Genomic DNA, 27,837 nt, shown 5'->3' with positions numbered 1-27,837 from the left:
TAGGTATACACAGGAGCCTGATTCAGTCTATTTTTTGAATTTACACCAAGAACGAATTATTCACGGGTCAAAATCTATAATGACTGAACTAAAATGCCTATGTGAGTAAATGGTAAATGTTTACTTTTTTTTTTATTTCACACCCCAACAGTACTTGTTGCAGGTTTTTTTTTCTTAAATGAAATACTTTATCGTCACTGATGAAGGGGGGCGGCAAATCAAAATGGCCCGGGGCGCCAAATTTGTAAATACGCCTCTGCGGTAGCCGCTCGGCGCCGGCCGCGAGCCGATATCGACCTTGTTCTTATCTCTACAAGAGCTACTCTGCGTAGAGCCGCGCGCCGCGCGATAAACAGAGAGCAAAAACGTGCGCCCGCGCCGATTTACCTCATTCCGTTGTACTCGCCGCGCTGCGATACGTTCATTCGATTCGTTCAGTCGCTCACCCGCCGCCGTCGCGTTATCACGACACGTCGTTTCGTCGCACTATGAGACAGCAAGCCAACACATAAAACATCCAAAATGAAGCCCAATAAGTTATAACGTTTTTCTTTCAAACCCAATTTAATTTTTAGTTCGAAATATATAACATTGTGATATTTAGCTAGTTTCCGTTAATATTATTATATATTTAACATTCTAAAATGGATGCAAATTATTAGTATATTTTATATATTTATAAATAATCAGTGCTCAAGATAATCTCATTCCAAAACGTCCCGTAAGAAATTAATAGTCAAGAAATTATTAGGAACACATTTACAATGACAGCCAAAACTCGTTCACATTGGAAGGAATATGCAACAGCACTATGTGGTAAGTTAATTGTTTAACATAACCTATCATATTTTCGCCACGCCACGCATGTGTGCCATGTTGCGCGCCTCATCCATGTAAATGTTCAAGTGAACTCATGTGCCTAGTACACATATTCTAATCATTAATGCATTGCTTGCTTATCGTATATTTGCTTACACGCTTGTTATATTTATGAAACCGTACGCCATAACACCTCATAACCTCATTGAATCCGTAAAAATATGGTAACAATCCTACTTGAATAAGATACAATTTGTAACTTTATAAAAACATATTTAAATATTCAATTAGGTGTATTAGTCTGCAGTACGCTTACAATTACATCTTCATGAAAGTAATCAGGCTCTAGCATAATCATTTTCGGCGTAATATGAGGTTATTAGAGGAGAGGTTATCGTCAGAGTCACTACGATGAAATACTTTTTGACATTTAGTAGAGACGTTGAGTATTTACTATTTAGTCAAGCTGTAGTTTTTTTATCCATTCCAATATTACTCTTCTATATTGCTCATCTCATAATATTTTACACTAAGATCTCCCTGCATAACTCACTCAGTTCCTGAAAACGCAATTTGAGAATAATTAAGTAGGTAAGTTCTCATTACACAATACATGTAAATAAGTAAACACTAAGTACGACGTTAGGCTTTACAAACAATTTCATCAGATAGATTACGCTTATAGGAATCATGACTCACCGTCACAATAAAAATAGCAAATAATAAGTATTTGAATTCAGAATCATCATCATCTTTCTCGCGTTATCCCGGCGCATTATATTGCCATATTTTATTTGAAGTCAGAATGTCTAAAAAAAATAACGAGACTAGCCAGTAGGCGACAAAAATACTTTTCCGTGTATAAATAGGTAAAGTATTCCTTGATTATATGTATTTATTTATTTTGATTTATCTTTTCATTCCAATTAGGTACATACTTACATAATTTCATTAGGTCTACTCAACATAAAGTTATTTTAACATTGCTCCTAATCCAAATTGTTATTAAAACCTTGCCAGGATCAACTTACAACTAACTAGGTACTTACCTAAGTACTTAAAATTGTAAACATACATTTAAATATGAAAATCGCGAAAGCTTACCAATGAAATTTACCGTATCATATACGTGTGGCAATTAAGTACCTATTGCTAATTTCCCATTGGCGCTACTTCCATTTCTGATCGGTAACCTCAATATTTACACACCTAAGTATAATCAGATATTTTTTTGAAATAACCAGCAATTCTCAAATGAGTCGGTAAAGGTAAGTAAGTATGTATTTCCAAACAGAGCGATAAAATACAAATACAAATTTCATCACTATTTTAATTTAGTCATAGGTACTTCATTGGAAGACCTATTATAATTCAAATATTTAATAATAGAATGAAATATAACGATAATTGATTTAAAATGTAGCACTTAAACATACATACATAGCGGTTGGTTCCGATATCGCGCGCTATCATTAAGGTCGTGGGTTATATTTCAACTGTTCTTCCTCGAAACAAATCCGATTGGAGCAGAGATTCCCGGAACAATTTTAAGGCCAGGTATAAACTCTACAAAGGACCCGCCCCTTGGACCGACAATCACTAAATCCTTCTGTTGCGGACGAACCACCAATGCACTATTTAAAAGAACTTATGGTTCGTTCGTGGAGTCCCTTTAACAATTCTGCATACATTTTGTCATCAGTCATTCCATATTACGTGCTTTGAGTTCTAAGATGTGAATTGGATAAGAGTACCCTTTAGATATATTATAGGAAAGGAGGACAATTATGAAAGGCACTATGGACTTAAGTAGAATTAGAAACCTAGAAAGGTATTAATTTATAAATTTAAATATAGCTTGTTGAATTTCTGTATTTATAATTAGGTCCCTGTCGATAGCGTGACGTTAACAAACTACTGCGTTACCAACGCTGAAACAATATTTTCTACAATAACATTATTGTCCACGTAAATCCTTGGAATAGCGATCACGTTCTATGTAATTTACATTTGTTGGAGCCGTTCGATTCCCACTTAATGGGCACCCATCAGGCCAGTAAGAGCGTATGTCAATGACATCAGATAGCTCGCAGTCCTCGATGTCGCGATTTCGTGCGATTCGCTCGCTCGAGTGGCCAAGAGAGAGCACTCCCGTCGGCGAACTGACGACTGCTGTTTATAAACAATGCCGTTGCAATGACTCGTTCTACTCCGACAATTCCTTCGTAGAATTGCTAGTGAAAATGTTTTCTATTTACTTCTAATAAGCGGTAAAATAAACTTTATTAGACTTAACGAAGATTCTTTTGCTTATTTTCCTTATAAAACATGTATAAGGTAGGTATGTACATATAAGTTTTACGCATAAGAGCACAAGGCTATAAAGAAATAAATGAGCACGTTATATTCTACCTTGTTTACGAGCAATAGATTGCCTTAACACTAGAGTTTCCAATTACGCCGGCTCATTAGCCACATGCCTCCCGTGCAATTGTTGATAAACTAATTGACGTCATCAAAGTTGTTAAGTATCGGGGAATAGCGAGAAAATACAACAACAGAGTGTATTACAGTGCTGAGCTGAACCGTATAACTTTAATGCCTTTCAATCTACTTTTCATGTTGTAGTTTATTCAGAAACTAGGTCCCGACCGCAACTGCCGGCATTTTCAAATAAATTCGCTGGCTGAGGTTAGCCAGCAATCGTAGAGATAAACTCTCTTTATTAGCGCGGCCTCAAGCCGAATGCAGTGCGGCAGCGATGCAGTGGGAGATAAACGGATTCAACTTAATCATTGGTTGGCGTTATGCCATACGACACGGGTACTTAATGCGTTCGATAAGGTTGCCTTATCGAATTGGTTCATAGGAAATACACAACTGCTGTTAGTTTTTATGCCCAACGATTATCACGTGAATGAGGCCGTCGCGGCGGTGTATTTCTGTGTAGTCGGGAAGCAGCGCAAGGACTCTTTAAACTAGCTGCCAATTTTTCCCCAAAGTCACTGGCGTCTACACTGACCAAAAAAGTTTCCTCTTAGGAATGTTAATTAGTTCACTTTCGTCATAGTTGCGCACTTGAAAGCAGTTAAGTAGTAACTTTGTATTCATAATTCGTGAAATTTTAATAAAATTAATGCTAAATACACTTGAAAATCACCGTTGAAAATTTCGCACAATGCAGCCGATTTATATTTATTATTGTAACAAACAAAACGTCAATTGAAATGTCGCTAAAATGGCGTTTAGACGATGCGATTTATGTAAAGAATATTATTTTACTAAGAGCTAGAATTATTGGCACACGATTCATACATGAAAACGGAAAATTTCATTTTATGACTTTAATTTCGATTGCATTCCGTCTTATTTTACAACGACGGAGAAAGCCTTTTAATTTAATAGTTCGTTCAACATACAAGGAAAAATAAAAATACATTATAATTGAAACAATTGATCAAAGCTAATTAAATGACTGCAATTTGACTCTGGATTTATTTATTTAACTACGGCAAAACCGAAAAGAAGGCTTTTGATTATAGAAATCGCGCGCAATGACTAAAAAAATTTGAATAACTGTTCTTGTCAACGCCAGAAGCTATAATTTTGACATGTATTAGTCTATAAAAAACTAGTTTCAAATACCTAATTCATCCCCTCTAAATATTTACGCACTTAGCGTAAATATCCAATATTTATAGCTATTCAAATTGCTAATTTGGACATGATTGTTTATAAAGTATGTCGCGAGTGACGATATACCTACATTAAAATAACCTTCAATCAATTGTCGAATTATCACACAAGCCATCACAACAAACAACGACACAATAGTAATGCAATAGGAAGTAATACAAAGAGTAATAGAAATGTTTTCATCAGACACTTGTTTGCAAACGGATTTCGATATGTTATGTAAGTATTAGGTACTAAAAAGACACGTAGAAAATGATGACAATATCATCGTTAAGTATAAAATTCAAGTCCTTATACAACATAAACAAATTTAAGTACATTTTATGAATTCTATGCTCGTTTTCATTCTTCATTAGAATTTCAGATGTTTACTCGTTGTCTAAGTACGTCTTTAAATCATACACTTTATATGGTGTGATCACACATGCCATTATATTTTTCTAAGATAAAATTATTGAAAAAGAACGACGAATTATTTACATTAACAATATTTATGTCAGTCACACAACCAACTGAGGCAAATTGAACCTTATACTTAACAAAAATATCAAATTAGTTATTTGGGCTGCGGGACGACTTCGAAGTGCCAAAGAAATCGAAATATGCTTATTCGTCAATCAGGTAAAAGACAAGATATACCTATTAGGGTATACCTTATCATTTAAATCATGTTCAATTGCTCATAGTTGTATTTCCCATAGAACAGTGGTTGTGCTATCGTTGAGAGCTAATTTATTAGGAGGACAACAAGAGCATTTATTTTATTCTCAGGTCCTCATGCTTGGGTTGTCAATGACAATGAGAATAACAACCGGCAGTCGCGAATAAACCGGATCCACGGCCGGCTAAATATCGTGCGAATTAACATGACCATGCGTTTAGGTGATTTTGTGTAAAAATCCTCAAAACAAACTTCCTATCCATTCAATGGAACTGAAATTCTTACGAAACACTAATACTAAGTCCATATTTTTAAATATAAAATAAATTCCATTGAACTATTGCGCAATAACAGCAGCACTCGTATCGTATTGTGTTATGTGTACATGTCCGTTATCTGTTAAAATGTTAGTGCCGGTGTAAAATAAAATACATTTCTTTCAATAGAGCGTACCTATTGAGAGAAAATATAGTTTGTTATATAGAGGAAAATTTCTATGAAACGAATATTGCGTTGTAATTCTTTATCATGTAGACTCTCCCTGACGAATGTTGAACCTGTCAGATTAAATTACCCGCTGCAATATCTACCTTTCTACATAAATGTTTGTATATGATCATAGACATAGTTGCCGCGAGATTTATTTTGATAGGTAGGTGAAACAATTAGGTAGGTACTAGTTTATTATCACAATTTATTTCCAAGTAAATGCTCGAAGTACCCTTTGAGACATTCACTCAGAAATATGTAGGTACATATATTAAATAAAAATAAAATAAAATAAAATGCATTTATTTCAGACTTATAAGTGTCCATAGTTTGTTAGTAACAACAAAAAAACTAAAAATACTTAAACAACTATATTAGTACCTAAACCTAAGTGAAGCGAGGACCAGTGCCTGATTAGGTCACTGTCCCACCTCTCCGCTACTACGCTCAGGAGTCTGTGGCGGCTGTCACGGACTGATAAATAAACAAACTTAAGATAAAGCAAATGTTTTGAATGCTTGTCCATGATGTTCCCATTGTAGATTTCTAACTTATGTAATTTACATTAGGGCGTCTAAATAAATTTCCTTCGTAATTATTTTATTATCTAGACGATCTTATGCTGATCTTGGTAAGTAATTGTTTTTACTTAAATATTTCATAGAATAGGTACCAATTTGTTTTTGATGTTTATGTTCTTTGAATCATAGCATCATGTAAAAGCGCACTACATTTTCCGTAGTTGTTAATTCTGATCAGCGGCGATAGCACGGTCGCATCGCGGTATGTAAGGACGAAAGTGACTAGCATAATGACAAGCGATAAAAATGGAACTGAACCCTCAATTTGTCTCGAAATATCTCATCTCAATTTCGTGGTGCCGATCCGTTAAGTGAGTGGTAAAAGTAGCATGACATGTCTAGTAGTCACTGGGGGCGGTGTCTGAGGAAGCCGGCGGCGGCGTGCGCGCAGCACGTGCATCCGACTGCGTATTTATAGGCCGTCTCGTGACTGCGCTCGAGAAGCTGTAAGCTTGTAAAAGCTAAGTTTACCCTTGGACCCATGGTCTCATTGATATTATTTTATACATATTTTTGTAATTCTATTTTCCACAAAAGTAGGATAGTAACTATTATGCATCCAGATACTAAAAGAAAAGCCAATTCGAACGAGGCTTATTATTCATTGGAAGAAACTTGCAATGTCAATAATCAAGGAAAATTGCAGCTACATATCTAATTATAGGAGTGATACGGGCAGCACGAGCGACTTTATGTTCATTGTGTGTAGCCATGTGCTTTGTTAAATGACTTAAAATAGTTAAACAATAAGTCTCGGGCTCGGGTTTCAACTTTTGATTAAGTTAGTTCTCTAATTTAATTCAATCATTAACTGTATTAATTCCTTTGCATAGATTTAGAACACTTCGTGGGCGTTTATTTTTACGCGTAAAATACTATTTAACTACGAAAACATGATTCATTTAAAAGCTTGCAAACGATTTTTTTATTACAATAGTATGCAAAGAGACTGCCAAATAATGGGAATACTAAAATCTTGATGCAAATTGCTTGTTTCACGCATAAAATATACATTCAGTCAGTTCATTTGTAAAACGTATTTTTGAAATAACAAAAGTCTTAAGGCTATACCTAAGTACCTACTTACGACTAGAAATGGAGCGCTATAATTCAAAAGACCTACGAGCGAAGTTCTAGGTATAAACTAAAAACTGAAGGCGTATGACTGCACGGATTTATTCTGCAGAGATCAATGTTCAATTGTATCGAATGTTTAATAGCCAATATATATTTCAGTATATTATGACGGTTCGTATCATTCATATAAACTGTCACTTATAATTTAACCACTTAACCTAGAGGATTCACAACGTGGAAAACGCCGCTCTTGGGCACATGTTGATACAGTGTATAAGCTACGTATACATTATACACATACGGCGTAACAATCGGCAGTAATTAACGTGCATTATTTTGTGGTGTGTATTTTATAGCGCAGGCACAATATAATAATAAGAACCAGTAAATATCTCACGTGGATCATGTATTTTCAGCAGCACAACAACAACAACCCGTTGTTGCCGTTGTTGGATGTCACCATCGCTAAGGTTATAGCTTATCTGTCATATTGGTACAAATGTCCTGCTCTATTCGGTGGAGACAAAGGTTATCTAGTTGATAAAATGTTTAGAAAAAACTGAGTGAGGGCCCGGCCACATGTACGCGGTGCGGCGCCGCCGCCGCCGCGCGGCGCGGCACCGCAGAAATCTGCGGCGCCGCAAACCGCTCTGCGGCGACGCCCGCCGCAACGCAAAATTTTGCGGTGCCGCGCTGCGGCGCCGCAAAGCGGTGCGCGGCGCCGCGCGCGGTGCCGCAAAGCGGTGAGTTTCGCCGCGCGCGGTGCCGCCGAGCGGCGTGCGGCGCCGCAGATTTCTGCGGTGCCGCGCCCGTATTTTCTTTTGAAATGATTTGCATCTTCATTCATTATACGAAGATATGGGTTCACCCAAAATTTTCTTTTCAATTGTTTTTTTATTTCTGCGCCTTCTTAATAGCGCTGGCAGTACACCGAGAAATTCAGTAAAATGCTGCAAATGATGTTAAAGGTATGAAAATCGGTTCGATTGATCTTTAGGATATTTGAAATAGGGATTGCAGAACTGGTACTGTTTAAAAGAACCGGGATTTTCGGTACCGGGCAAAAATGGAACCGGGATTTTCCGGTATTTTCGGTACTTTCGGGACTGCCTTCAAAAATCAGTTTTCACATCAATTTTCAGTAAAAAAAAGCGTAAAACGACCACGAATCTAATACAATAAAAACGAATCACGAATCTAATACACGAAAACAATAAAAAAGTAGCACAGTGAAGGTACACACTTCTTTTGTACCATAATACGTGTCTTTAAGTCACACAATCATTAATATAGTTTGTTTTTTTTTTTCCTAAACTACATGATATTTTTACTATCTTTGTTGATTGGCAAAAACTGAATTGTGGCTCAGTAATATCATCATTTTTTTTTAAATATGTAAGACGTTTTTTGAAAAAGGATAAAAAAAATTGATAATTTTCGCATGCGTTCAAAATGGGCTGTGGACCTTCGACAAATATAATAACAGAACTATCAATACGACAAATCAAGAAATTATTCAGCCAGAATTATTAATTCATTTAAAAATTTTAAAATATCATTTTCATATGTGAGTTTCTTATACCGTGTTTGAATTTGAATTAAAAGTAGTATTTTATTATTACAAAATTGTCTCTATTTTTGCTTGTAGTTAGTATACAAATATGAAATAACTAATTGTCCGTATAAAATTATTTATCGTACAAACATTTATGCCCTTAAAGTATCAAATTACGCAATTTTATATTGTAGGCATTGTCAAACCCATTGACTTTTTTTTAATTTATTTTAATGTAGTGATCAGCCGTAAAAGTATTACCATCAGCCTTAGATTGATAAAATATATTTATTTTCTTTATAAAACATGATATTTCATGCTAAGTAACAGAAAGCAGTCAAATATTGTACCGGAAATTTTAGTCTCGAAAATCCCGGGAGTACCGGGATTTTAATTTTGAAATCCCGGTTCTTTGCTTGGCTCTAAATCCCGGGAATTCCCGGTACTTTCGGTACCGGTATTTCCCGGGAGCAAACCCTAATTTGAAACAATTTAACCCGAAGCACCATTAAAAAAAAATGAGATGAGTTATCTTTTTCGGATTCCGTAGCCAAATGGCAAAAAACGGAACCCTTATAGATTCGACATGTCTGTCTGTCTGTCTGTCCGTCTGTCCGTCTGTCCGTCTGTCCGTCCGTATGTCACAGCCACTTTTCTCCGAAACTATAAGAACTATACCTACTGTTGAAACTTGGTAAGTAGATGTATTCTGTGAACCGCATTAAGATTTTCACACAAAAATAGAAAAAAAAACAATAAATTTTTGGGGTTCCCCATACTTCGAAGGGAAACTCAAAATTTTTTTTTCATCAAACCCATACGTGTGGGGTATCTATGGATAGGTCTTCAAAAATGATATTGAGGTTTCTAATATCATTTTTTTCTAAACTGAATAGTTTGCGCGAGAGACACTTCCAAAGTGGTAAAATGTGTGTCCCCCCCCTGTAACTTCTAAAATAAGAGAATGATAAAACTAAAAAAAATAGATAATGCACATTACCATGTAAACTTCCACCGAAAATTGGTTTGAACGAGATCTAGTAAGTAGTTTTTTTTAATACGCCATAAATCGCCTAAATACGGAACCCTTCATGGGCGAGTCCGACTCGCACTTGGCCGCTTTTTTTGTATGGAATTTAAAAAAAACTGTTTTGAAACCTATCGTGTGTGGTATTAAACGAAAGGGCTTTCTGAGCCGATTCCAAAAATATCATATCATTACATTTCAGTCATTTTTTTTAGGGTTCCGTACCTCAAAAGGAAAAAACGGAACCCTTATAGGATCACTCGTGCGTCTGTCTGTCCGTCCGTCTGTCACAGCCTATTTTCTCCGAAACTACTGGACCAATAAAGTTGAAATTTGGCACACATATGTAAGTTTGTGACCCAAAGACGAACAAGTAACGTAAATAAATGAATTTTAAATATGAAGGCCACTTTTGGGGGGTAAAAGAGAAATTTAAAAATAAAGTTTTTCAAACTATATCGTGTTACATATCAAATGAAAGAGCTCATTTTGAGAATCTCAAATATATATTTTTTTATAATTTTAAGATAAATAGCAGTTATTCAAGAAAATAGGCAAAAAATGACCATTCCCCCCCCTTTATCTCTGAAACTACTAGGTCTAAAATAATGAAAAAAATACACTAAATAGTTCTTAACCTATAGATGACAGGAAAACCTATTAGAAATGTGCAGTCAAGCGTGAGTCGGACTTAAGTACTAGTTTTTGATCCGACCCCTACGGGTTTTTTAAAGACATTTTACTCACTTTTCAATAAGTTGAAATTTGGCACACATATGTAAGTTTGTGACCCAAAGACGAACAAGTAACGTAAATAAATGAATTTTAAATATGAAGGCCACTTTTGGGGGGTAAAAGAGAAATTTAAAAATAAAGTTTTTCAAACTATATCGTGTTACATATCAAATGAAAGAGCTCATTTTGAGAATCTCAAATATATATTTTTTTATAATTTTAAGATAAATAGCAGTTATTCAAGAAAATAGGCAAAAAATGACCATTCCCCCCCCTTTATCTCTGAAACTACTAGGTCTAAAATAATGAAAAAAATACACTAAATAGTTCTTAACCTATAGATGACAGGAAAACCTATTAGAAATGTGCAGTCAAGCGTGAGTCGGACTTAAGTACTAGTTTTTGATCCGACCCCTACGGGTTTTTTAAAGACATTTTACTCACTTTTCAATAAGTTGAAATTTGGCACACATATGTAAGTTTGTGATCCAAAGACGGATATGTAACGTACACAAATGAATTTTAAATATGGAGGCCACTTTTGGGGGGTAAAAGAGCAAATAAAAAAATAAAGTTATTCAAAATATATCGTGTTACATATCAAATGAAAGATCTCATTTTGAGAATCTCAAATATTTTTTTTATAATTTTAAGATAAATAGTTTAGCAGTTATTCAAGAAAATAGGCAAAAAATTACCATTCCTCCCCTTTATCTCTGAAACTACTGGACTAAAATTTTGAAAAAATTACACTAAATAGTTCTTTACCTATAGATGACAGGAAAACCTATTAGAAATGTGCAGTCAAGTGTGAGTCGGACTTAAGTACTTAGATTTTGATCCGACCCCTACGGGATTTTTAAAGACATTTTACTCACTTTTAATGAAGTTAAAATTTGGCACACATATGTAAGTTTGTGACCCAAAGACGGACATATATGTAACGTAAACAAATGAATTTTAAATATGTAGGCCACTTTTGGGGGGTAAAAGAGCAAATTAAAAAAATAAAGTTTTTCAAACTAAGATATCGTGTTACATATCAAATGAAAGAGCTCATTTTGAGAAAAGTTTGTAAATTTCTGTACCTAAAAGTGTTTCAAAGTAAAGTTTATTAATTTAATTATTAATTAAAATTTGGAATGATCATTTTAAGATAAATAGTTTAGCAGTTATTCAAGAAAATAGAAAAAAAATGACCCTTTCCCCCCCTTTATCTCTGAAACTAGGTACTGGGTCTAAAATATTGAAAAAATACACTAAATAGTTCTTTACCTATAAATGACAGGAAAACCTATTAGAAATATGCAGTCAAGCGTGAGTCGGACTTAAGTACTTAGTTTTTGATCCGACCCCTACGGGTTTTTTAAAGACATTTTACTGACTTTTCATTAAAAAAAACATATTGTTAAAAATTGTGTATTGTGCTGAACCCTTGGAACGCGAGTCCGACTCGCACTTGGCCGGTTTTTTTTAATTATAATAAAAATAATTTTCAAAACATACCAAGTTTGGGCTTCTCCAGATACAATACCGTTCAATATTTTTTTGTAAAATATACCTCAAATTATACCTAATATCCTATTATCCTATTAGGATATTAGGTATCTAACCCTAAGAAAGCAATTTTGAAAATAATTTCATCATGTACTTTTTTTTTAATTTTTCAATTTTACAAAGTGTGATCTATGAATCTCTCAATTAAATATTTAAATAGAAAGCATAAAATTAATATAAGTATAACGGTTTTTCCAGAAAGTCGCTTATATCTCGGAATCTATAAGTCGTAGTAAAAATTATTTATGTAATAATTAGCTGAAAAATCTCACCTTTAACCCCCCCCCCCCCCCTTTACCCGAGTTCTCCACCCCCCACTTATGAGAACTTTTTCTTACTTAAAGCTTAGATATTACCAAAGGAACATGTAAACCAAGTTTCAATACTCTTATTTTACCCGAATGACATTATGAGTATAATTCGGCAGGGGTACACTTACACTTTGTAAAATTGAAATAGTATTTTATGCAACCGTTGTTTAAGAGGGGTCAAAAAAGACGAGTGGCGTGAGTAACAATTTGAGGCGAAGCCGAAAATTGTTAATAAAGACGCCACGAGTATTTTTTGACTCAGTTAAACAACGTTGCATACAATACTTTTTCTACGACCAAGCACTTACTTACTTTGAAAAAAAAAAATTGTAAATTTAACAAATATTTTTCATTCAACAAAAATAATACTTTAAACAAGTGGAAATTATATAGGACATATATGTAGGTAAACAAACCAAAAGTATACCTACAGCTAAGATACGCGACTCGGCCACCGCGCCCCGCGCCCCACGGCCGGATGGTCAGCGACACCTTCTAGTAACTCATGAGGCCCTGGTACTTGCTCTTAGTTAAATTACAATTTTGGATAGTTTTTTTTTCTCGATTTTGGCCACAGTAGCCTATGGAGACTAACAAGCAACGCTAAGCGGTGTTCGTAGTCTATGGATCTTGCTATATTACGGGTGTCACATGCGCGTTTCTGACTTCTGAAGGAATTTTATTGTTTCTACTATAGAACCTAACGAATATTTTGTAAATTGGCAGCAATGCACTTAGTACTCATCAATCAATTAAAATTAGGTTGGCAACAATGTATTTCATACAATATTTTTTAAGTGGTGATTACACGAAGTATCGTAAAAGTACCAAAAAGATACTGCGTGTATGCACAAATACTTTTTTGGGGAATAGACTAAAGACTTGTCTTGACAACTATAACATAGGGGTTTAAACTAGTTTAAAGGTATGATGACCTTTTAAATGACAAATAAAGGTACGGGAGTAGAAAAAATTAAAACAAATATACTAAATGTAAATATTTTCAAAATTGCTTTATTAGAATTAGATATGAGGATATTAGGTATAATTTGAGGTATATTTAACAAAAAAAAAATTTAACGGTATTGTATCTGGAGAAACCCAAACTTGGTATGTTTTGAAAAATATTTTTATTATAATTAAAAAAAAATAACTCAAATGTAATGATGTGATATATTTTTGGAATCGGCTCAGGAAGCCCTTTCGTTTAATACTACACACGATAGGTTTCTAAACAATTTTTTTTTAAATTTCATACAAAAAAAAAGATGACGTCATAACTCCTCTCGTTTTTTTTATTTGTTGGTGCTTCGGGTCAAATTGTTTCAAATGTCCTAAAGCTCAATCGTACCGATTTTCATACCTTTAACACCATTTGCAGCGTTTTTTGGCGAACCGCTATCGCTATAACAACAGCAAGAGCAGAACACGTGTGAAGGGATCCATGTCTGATTAAACAACTGGTAGTCGAATTTTATTCTTTACTATGCAGCTTGACATCGCACGCGGCGCCGCACGCCGCTTGGCGGCACCGCGCGCGGCGAAACTCACCGCTTTGCGGCACCGCGCGCGGCGAAACTCACCGCTTTGCGGCACCGCGCGCGGCGCCGCGCACCGCTTTGCGGCGCCGCAGCGCGGCACCGCAAAATTTTGCGTTGCGGCGGGCGTCGCCGCAGATTTCTGCGGTGCCGCGCCGCGCGGCGGCGGCGGCGCCGCACCGCTGACATGTGGCCGGGCCCTGACTCTGAGTCACGTGTAAAGAGAATTTACTCCACAATACATGTATCGCGGCGCTGTAGGTGATGGCTTACGTCACCGGCGCGCAGCCACGCCGCTCACGCCCCGCGCACGCCCCGCTACCGCGCCTCGCTCGACCTCGCCGTCAGGTCATGTGGCCTGGCGCCCGCCGGTGGCTTTCCTACATGGCTTTCCGGCAACCTACATGTCCTGGGTACATACAAACAAAATGTGTTAACAAAAATTTTTAAGTCGCCACCTTTCAACACCATCTGTCACTTCAATAATTTTCTCAGCTTCTTAGTTTAATGTAATGACTTTGACGCGTCTATCAACACCTTAGAGTACAGTTCACTTGCCTCTTCCTCGTGTTATTGTTATGTGTTGTACCGGTAAAATCTTAAGGAAATCTGGCTCAAATAATACTTACACAAACTTCCCTTGGATAAATCCCAGCCAACATGTGAACGTAGACACCTTGAGGCGATATATTCACAACTCAGAAGACGCGGCTTATCCACCATTCAATGTCTCCGTATATATATGTCCGCCTAAGTCGCAGATATAAAATGTAATGACATAAGGTGCGCCGCAAAGGTGACAAGCCAAAGATAAACGTGTAGATACATGTAAGCAATGATACTAAAATAAACGTGAATGACTTTAAAAAGGGATTAGTTACTCTAAACTAAACTACTAGTCTCCTAAAAATATCTGTAATGTAACTCTAATCTGTCACTTATAATAAGTATTAGTACCTATTTAAACGAGCAATTCTTGCATATTTATTTATTTATATATTTATATGTATATATATTTCGGGGATCTCGGGAACGGCTCTAACGATTTCGGTGAAATTTGCTATATGGGGGTTTTTGGGGCGAAAAATCGATCTAACTAGGTTTTATCTCTGGGAAAACGCTCATTTTCGAGTTTTTATATGTTTTCCGAGCAAAGCTCGGTCTCCCAGATATTTAGTACCTACCTATTTCAAACAAAATGGCCACGCTCCACTGGTGTACCTATTCCTTCCGGCACTTAGTTTTCTATGACAGCTGACAGGTGATCATGTGATGCTTTCCATAAAAAAAGGAACCGCCGGAAGCTCCGGCCTGGACACGGCCCGGTCTAACGTGAGTCATCCTTTATCTCACACCGCAGTAGCAGTTTGACTGAATCTCAGTTCGATTAGTAACGTGATGATGAAACTTTTAAAATAGGTGTTGGTATGGGTATGGAACATGGATGCTTGTCGCTGTCAGTTTCAGTAAATAATTTCAATTCATGAATTTGTAAAATAGGTACGTAGGTTAAACACGAAGCAGACGCAGGCCAGTATATGCGCAAGTACCTAACAACATTTCACTCACTTAATTATCAGTAATTTAATTTTCGGGAAATAACGAAAAAAGCCGTACAACGACCCCAATGACCACGGCTGCTCTGACAAGAGTATTCGACTGAGAAGAAGAATTAACTGGACGACATATTCATGCAAAAATTTCATGCAACTTACATGAAGAAACTATTAACTATTTTAACAACCTAAGCCGTCATCACACGCTCGCAATAGCTGATTAATATTAAGAAAGATGACACTCTTTTGCTTTTCTTAGCCAAGTGATTTTTTGTTGCTTTAAATACACACAGGGAACTCGGAATACCTTTCAATATTCACAATGTTCTCTATATGAGTGAAAAGTGGATGGAACAAAAGATGCCTACATACCACGTAACCTACTTACTTATTTATCATAAATTTATATCTAACGCTTTACGGTTGACGTAGGGACATGAATTTATTTCGCATTTTACGATGTAATAAGGCAAATATTGCGTAGAACGTCTACTATGCAGTGGGGCCAATAACATAATAATATAACGGAAAAAATATACTAGGTATACCAAATACCTAAAAAAAAGACATTTTTTCGCGGTGACCGCCCGGACATTAGCTTATCACACTCAGCTCTATTAACCACAGTGAACTCATATCATGCCTAATAGCCAAAACAATAAATACTAAATCGACTACATAATCACTGCAATACCAACATTTGTGTTATTGTTAGGATATTTAAACCGCTCTCAGACTATATATATATATATTCTACTATAAACATATGCGTTAACTTTGTTTTGGTACGTCGGACTATGACAGCGGCAGCTTGTACGAGCTTTGTTACGCGTTTATAAGTTCGCATTAGCACTATTAACGCAAACCACGAACTAAACATTTCATCCGTTTCCGCGAACATAAGCGAAGCGAAGGGATAAGCGCGTATACAAGTTATGTAGAGAGTAGGGATTGCTCCCGGTACTGAGTTTGTATGGCGAGAACCGGGAATTAGTAGAGAGGGTGTTAATTCGCGTACCTATGCCACAGCACAACGCTATTTTGAAAGCTCTTCCATCTCTTGATAATGGGCCAATTTCCAGACGTACATAAGGTACTAGGATTTAATGAAATAGCAAAGCGAATTTTATACCATATTTACACACACGTTGACCGAAAGCATGTAATCGCACGCAAGTACATCGACCAAGCGCTGATTGTGCCAACTGGCAGACGACGTGGCATACTGAATTATATTCCAAAACTCTCATCCGTCTGTCGCCTTATTCAATTTACACGAATTCAGTCACGTTTCCCAAGTCAGAACTATGCCAGCGTTATGTTACATTCATGATTAGTGTGTGATTATATATTAGCGTCCGCCAATGAGTCCACGGCTAGTTTAAATAATGTTCATATAAATTATACTCTTAGCGCCACTTGCACCATCCCACTAACCTAGTGTCAAATTGTATTGGTAACCATGGTAACTCTAGGTTTAACCGGTTAACCCCGGGTTAGTGGGATGGTACAAGTGGCGCTTAGCGTCCCTTTTAAATCTAAGCGAAGTAAGTTAAGTAAGCCATGCCAAATTTAAACTTTCCCGAAATCATATTCTCTGAGTCAAGCCGCGGATAAACAGACAGATGCAAGGCATAAAACCACATAAAACTATTCGTTAGTAAATAATAAAACACTTTCCGTGTATTCATTAGCCTCAAAACAAATACATCTAACCACATTGCTCAAGCTCTCACACGTAATCTAACACTGAGCAATGTTGATACTTTATATATTTCATTAAGGCAGATAACAACTGACGCATCCGATTTATTATCGCCTTATATGTGTGCTTGTAGTGCGGGGAACAGATGTCGCCGTGGTCAGAAGTTTCCATAAGAACGGCGATAACAGCGGCCTCGATAACAAGCCTGGGAGCTCGACCACTCCCAAAACTAACATTGGTCCGTAACATACATACGACAACCGTACTACTATCCCGAAATATAATTACAGTTACCTATTGCTATAAGAAAGTGTTTTGATAATTTGACATCGAAATGATCACATTATCTAAGGTACCCTATACTAGATAATTTATACAGTGTCGGACTTAATTTGTGAAATAAGAGAGATCTGATCAAAATTGTTAATCAGATTCAAATAGAAATCCAACATCGGTGATGGGGAGTTTTTATGACGCGAGTGTACAAATGCAAGACTTTCCTTGGTCCATGTAATTGCAATGTTTCATTATCAGACAGGCGAGGAAAATACTTACATATACAATGTACGCTAAAACAAACGTTAATTACAAATGTTTTCCTCAATCAAGATATAGTTTTTACCGGGAAGTATAAAGGTAAAGTTCTATACAACCTCGACTGAATGAAGTGTAAAAAAAGATTTCAAACAATTCTTAAACTCAACTCTGGGAATTTAACAACCACATTTCCTAGCCATGCTCCGACACACACTATTGGCATTATTTTTGTAATGCTTAGGTATCTTACTGTGGTTAGCAATGACAGCAAAAGTCCCTTTCTGACCGAGTAGTAGTTAGCCAAATAGCTCCATGTAGCCAACCCGTACCTTTATGACAAAAACAAGTACCTACATAATCGTGACAGTTTTGTCTGTCACTGGCGGTTTTCACGAAATCGCGGGACGTAACAATTTAAAGTTTTAACAAAAGTTATGTCTTTGTGACGCACGTTATGGCAAAAGTGACTATTTCAGTACCTAATCGCTTTCGGCAGAACCCAGCTGGAGTTCGATCGCGCTTAGCCCGTTTCATTGCATTGTAACCGCCAAGTCATGAGTTATAAGTGATCTTTACTGTACGAATTAAATTAACCTACATTGCTTCAAAAGGGGTAAACGTGGCGACGAAGTTTTCTGACAAGGAAAACGGATATAAGTAGAAGGTATGATATTATGATTGCAGACGCCGATTCGATTCCGGCCACAGCCACCGGTGGACTTTGTCACTTTTTCTTTAGAGTATGACATTCTATTTAACTTTATAATTTACTTAAAAAAACACAAATCAAAAAATATTTTAATAAAATAATTTGATTTGTTCACTAGTTGTAAGGTCACAGACTCACAGACCATTTTACTTTGCCCTTGAAAGTCTTTTAAACGTCCTAAAATAGCTTGAAATGAACTTGGTCTTGTGTTGTGATACTAATATATGTCGCTTTGTCTTGTCTATCAGACTATACATATATCTGTTTTGCTTTAACTGGTTATATATGTATTGAGTCCAAGAATACTTAATTGGCTTTGTTACAGGATGTTAAAACGTGGCGGTAGGATATCAATTATCCAGTAAACTACTACGTCAACATATGTAGATCTGTTTACACGAACTAAATAGAAAGCGTATCCTAGGTAAATAGCCTTGATGTTTAATATTATTTCCAGGAACTACTTAATGTATCTAACGTCAGTAATCGTATAGGCTGCAACGATGTATTGTCAAAAATTCAATAATTATGTATTGACATAGATATACTTAGATAGATATACCTATTGCTGTTTTTGAATTTACAGTTTTGGTCTATATGACTAAGTTGAGAAGTATTTATTACGCACTGAAAATAAATATAGTAATAATAAACATAACAATCATAATACATAGGCAAAGGGGTAGTTATAATACATATATAGCTCAACAAGTCAACCAAATCTTGTCAGTAAAAAAAGGCGCGAAATTCAAATTTTCTATGGAACGATATCCCTTCGCGCCTACATTTTTCAAATTTGCCGCCTTTTTCTACTGTCAAGATCTGGTTGACCAAGTATAAGTAGGTAGGGTAGAAAAGGGGTTTCATGCAATAAAAAAATATAGGTACTTATATATGTATGTTTACGTACTGAAAATTGTAGTCATGTAAATAAATACTTAATAAGTAATACATATTTATGCAAACATTAAGATTTAAGAAGGCACATAAATTCACCTACTCGTGGCATTAGTGTCCGGCCGGAAACGCCGAAACCGATAAATTTTCCGACTACTTACCTAATACGTATTTCGCCTTTTCGTTAAAAGCAAAAATATTTACTGTCGACCACAAGACAGAGGATATTATCATAAGTAAATACTAGACATCGAATCGAATACTAACAAACACGAAGCACAAGTATTCTTAAAGAAATATTTAGAAAGAAACCGTGACCTAATTAGATGAGACAGAATAATTATCTTTTTATTAACTAGTTCCATGTATATATAAAATTACATTTGAAAAAATAAAAACTTAAAGATACTCAAACATTACAAACTAAATTAAATGATAATACTAAAAAGAAATGTGAAAATAAACTTAAGAATGGTACTTACGTAAAAGGACCTTCTAAATTATATTGTGTCCATTTCCATGTGGATTATTTGTCTGGCATTTTCGAGTTGTTTTGAGTGTAACATAACATAATTCAGCATCTATTGGAATAGGTAGGTCATATTATTATATAGTATAGTTGTGTACTAAGACAATAGCGGGTAGGCGTTAGGTATCAATCGGCACATGCAGTCACATTAATAGTATTTTATAGTCTTTATCAGCGTAGTGTAAAATAATGATTGGTTTAATCGTCATAATATGGTATTAACGTACTTGCACTATCTTAAGCTCATGTTTCATTATTTGCCTACTTAACTCCTTATCTATGTAAACAGTCCACCATGTACACACTAAGTATGAGTATTATAGGTAGATAAATACTTAAATCAAACATTTCAGAATACCTACACTACACAAGTACACATTATACTTACTAAGGGTTGCCCGAACCGCGTAAAATACTGATATAGGTATTAGTATCCTTCCAGAACTGAGCGAAATTTCCTGCAGGCCTACTAGGGGATGCTATAATGTCTAATTTAATAATTTCATGGTTCCTTTGGCACCAACTTAATTTATTCTTAATTAATTTGCGATTAACTGAAACAACTTACTCTCTGTGTTTGCCTCTATATCTCGATTTTTTTCAAACAAGCTAAACAGATTAATTGAAATAAATACCTATAATAAACCTACTCCTACTACTACCTGTATAATTCCCAAATACTACATAAATATGTACGTTTTTACATAGTACTTTTAGTTATGATGACACTTAGAGACATTTACATCTCTAAATAATTTTAGATTATAGTTTTTGTATCTTTCTGTTTTTTTTTTCAATACTATTGTTATAGCGTTTTTTTGTAATTCGACATTTAGAGACTTTATACATCTCTATGTAATACTTTAGTTTGATTTGATACTTGCGGCTTAGTTGTACAGTGAAACCTGGATAAGTGAGATCTCAAGGGACGAGCAGATTTGTCTCACTTAAAGAGGTATTCCACTTACCCAGGCTCTCAGTTAGCCAGGTACAAATAAATTTTTGTCTCATTTACAGAGGGTCCCACTAATAGAGGTGAGAATAGATGATATATTTCAGTTATAGAGGTGGTTAATAAGGTATTTTGTAATTATCTTTAAAAATAAATAAGGTAAAATAATCCTTGTCTCTAAATATTTTTTAAGTCTGTTTAAATATTTCTTTGAATTTATTTTCAATGATTCTCCAAAGGATATATTTTTTCAATTAAATTTGATACGGACTTCATTGCGTCTTAGAAATCTATTAAATGAAAATTTGTTTATTCGTGTTACTATCAAGATTTCAGCTTTCGTTTCGATAGTTTTAACTACATAAAGTACCTAAATGAAACTTGAAGTCGTTTAGACATAATTAAGCAAATGCGGAATTTGTGGATAGACTAAGATTTAGTAAGAATACGGAAATTGATCAATAAAGTCCATGTTAGAGAGGTCATAGATTGACGTTATCTCAGATACAGAGGTCAATTCCTATTAAATTCTAAAAAAACAATTAGTAAAATGTGATCTTATAAATATAGTCTCAGTAAAAGAGGTAAAATACACTCTCTGTCTCAATTATAGAGGTAAATGTGACTTTAAAATCACAACAACTAATCCCGTTTCTAAACTAATTCGTTTTTTCTCACTAACAGAGGTAATTCAGTGCTAAAGTGTCGGGACCGCACCATGAGTCCCAGCTATAGAGGTTTCTCACTTATCCAGGTCCCACTTAACCAGGTTTCACTGTATTTTATAATTGTTGATGTGTTTTTTTTTGCCGTATGTAAATTCCATGTTGACGTGTAAAAGTGCCCTTGTGGCCTATTTGCTGAATAAATGTTGATGTTTGATATTTCCATATTTTACCACTAACGTTTTTATCTTACACTTATGTAAATGTAGAATAGTTGGCAACCCTCAACCACCTAGAGGGCAATGCACCTACTTTGCACAACACTTTGTACTCCATTAGCACATTCATTTTCGTGTGAAACCCGCCTTCTTGTTCAGTAATCATCACTAGCTAGACTCTTCTCTTTCCGCACAGACTCTATTAACATTGCAGGAAACAAATATTTAAGAACCAAAATATTGATGCATATACAGGGTGAAACTGTTATCTCTGACCAAACTGAGGGGTGAATATTATGTAGGTCATATATAACAACTTTTATTATCGGTCCAACCCCGAAATCGCGAAAAAAAATCTGCCGTTTCATACATTTTAGTGAATCAGAGTCAATGTTTTCTATAGATCAGCTGTTTTTTTTTCGCGATTTCTCGGTTAAAAGCCCCATAGTAAAAGTTGTTCAGTATGACCTACCCTGTATTATAAACATCATAATAATTTATAACATCTTTTATAGAACGACATTCAGTTGCAAAAACTCTAAAGTCAACCGACTGTGTTTATATTGGAATAAATTGTGTGTTTAATGTGTTATTGACTTCTCATACTATTAACTTTCTTGCCTAGTAAACCCAGTCTTATCATTTTTGATATTTGAAGTTAATAATCTCAAAAAGAATTGGATGGGGTATTTTTATCCAGCTCTGTTACCCTAAGTAGGTACTTTGAGATAACCTTTTACTTTACTAATATTATAAAATCAATGAATGCATACTGTAAATGAATTTGGATCCATTTCAATTTAGCAATTAATAATTTGGCATGCCTTTGACATTAAATTGTAAACACAAATAACCTTTAGCACCAACGCATGTTTTATTTATAAATTATACCATTCACATACCTACATTCGTAATAACAATAACATCACCTTCATCACCTAACCTTTTTATTTTTTTATTTTTGTGAACCTTCCTCGGGTTATAGAAAAATAAGGCTTTATTTTTTTACAAAAGGAACGATGCATATCAAAACAAAGTTCTTATAAATTCACTAAACAAATTTGCGTTTGTTTTTACCAGTTTGCGTAGACTTGTCAAAGAGGTTGCTCCAAACGAATTAAGGAGATGGGCCCAGTCGAATTACTGGTAGTTTCGATAAATTTGTATGCAATCCAGTCCGATGTCGCCTACGCCCATTCCACATGCACCTTAACCAATATCAAAAGGTATACTACCTGGTAATCAAAGAAACTGATACGTTCTATGTTTAACATGTTTATTAGATAGGTATATTGAATCTGAACAAACGCTTCCACTATTATTATTGACTTTAACTGTTATCAATTCCAGCAACCCTCATCACCGCAACAGCAGGCACCTGCTACGGCTGGCCGTCGCCGACGCTCGCCTACCTGCAGTCCAGCGAGAGCTCCATCCCCACCACCGCGGACCAGGGCTCATGGATCACCTCCATCATGATCCTGTGCTCTGCGCTCACGCCTGTACCCTCCGCCTACTTCGCCGACAGATTCGGACGAAAAACTACCTTACTACTTGGTAAGAGCCTTCTTATTCAAAAAAGCCTCAATTAGTTAATTTATGTTTTATCCTTTTTTTACAAACACATAAGTCAATATGACAAATCAAGACAATTGTGCAGTTACTATCAGTTTATATTTTTCATATCACTAAAAAGCAGTCGTTTTATTGCCATAAATGACTCTTTTATCTCTGTGGTATGATACGAAAGGGGTTATGAGAACAAGCGCCTCTTCTCTTACCACCTACTTGTATTTTGGGCCTATGCCAAAATGCTGGGTCTATAACCAGCCTCATCTGACTGACATTTCATTAATAATATTCTATCTACCCTAGTACCACCTAGCCTCCTTCTGCTCTTCATATGGCTATTTAGTCTTCGCCAAATATTGAACTTTCTCTCTTTGTTCACTTGGTATCGTCAAAAAATAGTAGGTATCTCTGTGATAACGCCTTTTTTTCAACTACCCACCAGTTTAACCTCTTTATGTTAAATTTTCAGGGGCCGTGCCATTCATCCTGGGCTGGATCCTGGTGATGGTGGCCAAGTCAGTGTCGCTGCTGTACGTGGCACGGATGTTCTCCGGTCTAGGCTACGGCATCGTCTACACCGTGGCACCCATGTACACCGGTGAAATTGCCACCAATGAAGTCCGTGGCGCCCTCTCCACGCTCATCACTCTCATGAATAAAGTACGTATGTCGACGGATTATCCATTCATCCTAAGCCCCTATTGTAATGACCAAATTACCCCCGGTACGCTAGCGAAACTAAGAAGTTCCAGGCTTTTCACTTTCAGGATCAAAGTGCGTAGATATTAAGTAATTTTTCACAATCGACAGCGTAATGTTAAGTGCAAGGCGCTGTCGATTGCCGAAGGCGACAGCCAAACAAATGTTTAATGGGTTGGTAACTATGTAGGTACTATGTTTATTAACATTTACGCTCGTCAATAATATTTTTTTAAAGATAGCAGTATACTTAATCGACTTTGAAACAAACCTATCGTTTTTTCCTAGACCTGCATATCGTCTAGAAGGTTTCGTTAAAAGAACAAAACGACACGTGTTTGCTAACGTTTTGGAGGATAACCACCTGAATACATATTAAACTTAAATACTTACGACGGACGGCCATAAATAATGCATTGTTCTGTACTAAACAATACGTCTCGCTCCGCCAGGATGATTTTACCAGAACCAAGTACTCAAGGAAACCCAATAAAAATACTTATTAGTAGGTACATTTGTATAAAAAATAGTTATAACAATACAATGAGGACCAAAAAATGAGTTTGTAGTCTAATTTTGATTATTCAAAACATGTAAGTAATATCATTTTATGAATTACGCTCACATTTTGTACATATAATGGGCTTAATGCCAAAATACACATATTTATAGGTCACATTCAAATTATCTTCTAATGTCGGACCAAGCTAACTCCGTATGAAATATGCAACAAAAAATGTGGAAATGTAATCATAAATTACAAATTTGTATGAAGATAAGATGTGACGTTCACAACAACACTTTCACACCTGCCCTAGTAGCACGGTCGCATTTTTATCGTTTGTCACCATGCCTGTCACGTTCTAACAAGTATGTAAGTGCGACAGTGACAGGCATAGTGATAGTCGATAAAAATGGAACCGTGCTGAGCCCCCTGGTTCTGTCAAAGTTAACTTATTAGACTCCATAAAATTCCATCTTAGAAACTTCAAAAAAATCCAACAACAAATATGTTGACATCGACTCGTTGTTTGAACATTTTAGATGTGTTGCCACGTAAATAAGATGGACTTATTTTAGTCACGTAGAAAAGTAATGCATTCATCCTGAATTTGTCTTTACAATAGTACCTATCTCAGGAATATGTTCGACACCGATATGCACTAACGCTTCTAGCGATAAATGCGGGCACCCTGGTTGTGAGCACCTTGCGGTAGATATTCGGCGTCATTGAGGTCAATTGCTTGGAATATCCTATGCACGAGATAGCTCTGAAATTTAGCAATTGAAATGCATCGAATAATATCGAATCTGGGGCAGGTACAAGTACGTAGTTAGGTAACATTAAATTTTCGGTAAGATCCATTCCTTTTCTTAAAAAGGAATGGATGTAACCTTCAACATAATGTAATAGAACAATTTTCACCACACCAGCACGTAACGCTCTCTATATTCTTCAAAAACTGATGAGAAAGTTGCATTTTATCCACAAGAGTGTCAGTGATTAGATGTACATTTTGTGATATTTACTCATCAACATGAGGAATTATTTTTTAAGTACTGTTGTAAGTATGATAAATATTTAAAACTTGGTTTGTACTTAATATTTTTATGTGGTGGAAAATGTTGTACTTTACTACGATGTTTCAAGGCATGAGGGTTAAACAACTTCTTTAACCCTCATGCCTTGAAACCCTCGCTACGCTCGCGTATTGTTTAGTACCTTACGAACCACTCGCTATGCTTATGGTTAAATTTTGGTATCTTTCGCTAGCTCGTGTATCATCAATATCAACACGAGGAGGGCACTTTTGCGTGTCAAGATGCAATTTAAATACAAGAAATAAAAATAAATCAAAATCAACAATGAAATTATAAAACAATTGCAAGTATAATCACTTATTGTGAAAAAAAAACATTACCATAAAATACGATTGCAAATCCATTCAATGATGTATTGTAATAATTATACTTATTGTGATGAACACGAATGTATATTTCTGAGTCTCGCGTATTTTCTTTCTTTATACCTACATATATATACTTGTCTGTACATCTGACTAAAGTAGTGTTTATTAAGCTTCAAGCTTTTAACAATTTCAAACGTTCTCATTAGTCTTTCTATCTGTGTGTAATTGCGCTGACACACACGCGCGCGCAAAACGTGACTCATTGCTTTAATTACATATCGCGCATGGCTTGCCGACATACCTACATCAGACACAAAGAGTGCGCCTTCATGTACAGCTACTTAGTGTTGATTACATTTCGACTATTTACTTTGGAAACCTCGCCTTTTAATTATATGGTTTTAGAAAAAACTACTGTGCCCCCGTAGAATGACAATGATGCATTGCTAATATTTCAACATTCTCAATTACTATGTTTTAAATAAGTAGTAGTTGGAACAGAAACTATTTTACTTGTTTGGCTAGTTGGACTTTGTTTATATGGATGTCATTATAACATGTACAAAATATGAAATGTATCTCCTTATTTTAGTTTAAGAACATTTATTTTTAAACTGAGAGTTGGACTCAAGAATTTGTTCCGTAATCAAGTATTTCGATAATCAGCAATCGTTTAACATAATACCTTTCTCATAAGTTTGTTTGTTTCATTCCAGGTCGGTATTCTTGCCCAGTACTGTATCGGACCCTTCGTCTCGATGCAAACCCTAGCCGGCATCAACTTGATCCTACCTATATCATTCGTTTTAAGCTTCATATTCTTGCCGGAGTCGCCATACTATTACCTGAAATTTGAACGTAGCGAAAGAGCAGAACGGTCCCTAAGAATGCTACGCAGCGGAGACATAAGAACAGAGCTCAAAAACATCGAGATCAATGTCCAGGAAGACATGAAGAACAAAGGTTCCTGGCTCGACCTTGTCACAGAAGCGACGAATAGAAAAGCTATGTGGATAAGTTTGGGAGTGTTTACGATTCAACAACTTTGTGGCAGTGCTGCTGTGGTTGCGTACGCCCAGGTCATATTTAATCAGACGGCGTACTCTAACAGCTCTGACGCCGCAGCCGCTGGACACTTGGAACCCTACGTAGAATCTATTATGGTGGGCTGCGTGCAAGTCGCGACATGTGTGCTGTCAGTTTGTCTCGTGGACCGAGTGGGAAGGAAACCACTGCTGCTACTATCTGCGCTTGGAGTAGGGCTAATGAATGGAACACTTGGAACGTTTTACTGGTTCTACGAAGCGGACAAGGAATCTGTCCAGTTCCTGCACTGGTTGCCAGTGGCCTCTATACTCGTATACATCGTGTGCTACGCCATAGGGTTGTCAACGGTGCCCTACGTCATCATCGGAGAGATGTTCCCTACCAACGTCAAGCTGTATGCTTCCTGTGTAGCTCATATTTACACGGGAATCTTCATGTTCGCGGTGCAGAAACTCTTCCAGGTAAATATAAATATGTACAGTAGGTAAATGCCAGATAAGTACAGCGTTAATTGCGAGACATTCAACACATTTTTTTTACCTAAGGACTAAGACATTAGGTACATAGGTACTTAATTCAAATTATTGTTCTTATAAGTATATTTAAGTACAATTCAAAATCAGCACTAATAAAGGCCGTTCTACTATTTGGAAAAAATAAATATAAATTATTGCGGTTATTTTTTTTTGCTTATAGTTTGTTTTTATAGATTTGGTAAATGACGTAACTACTTAGTTCCTATTTATTCAAGTTCTAACTAAACCATTTCTCTCTCTAATCGAATTTGAACCTGAC

General features: G+C 35.9%; 1 protein-coding gene across 1 annotated transcript in view; it reads left to right on the top strand.

Annotated features, from left to right (window-relative positions):
- Positions 1 to 388: 388 nt before the first annotated feature.
- LOC134647255 (facilitated trehalose transporter Tret1-like) overlaps positions 389 to 27,837 on the top strand; it is a 28,120-nt gene continuing 671 nt past the window's right edge. The window contains exons 1-4 of the mRNA XM_063501529.1: positions 389 to 816; positions 23,165 to 23,371; positions 23,856 to 24,046; positions 26,712 to 27,503. Coding sequence (XP_063357599.1) covers positions 765 to 816; positions 23,165 to 23,371; positions 23,856 to 24,046; positions 26,712 to 27,503 — 1,242 coding nt within the window. The 5' untranslated portion in view covers positions 389 to 764. The remainder of the gene's footprint in view (positions 817 to 23,164; positions 23,372 to 23,855; positions 24,047 to 26,711; positions 27,504 to 27,837) is intronic.

This window comes from Cydia amplana, chromosome 4, assembly GCF_948474715.1.
Source record: "Cydia amplana chromosome 4, ilCydAmpl1.1, whole genome shotgun sequence".
NCBI lineage: Eukaryota > Metazoa > Arthropoda > Insecta > Lepidoptera > Tortricidae > Cydia > Cydia amplana.
The sequence above is the reverse complement of the archived record's forward strand: the minus strand, read 5'-3'. Positions and strand labels throughout refer to the sequence as shown.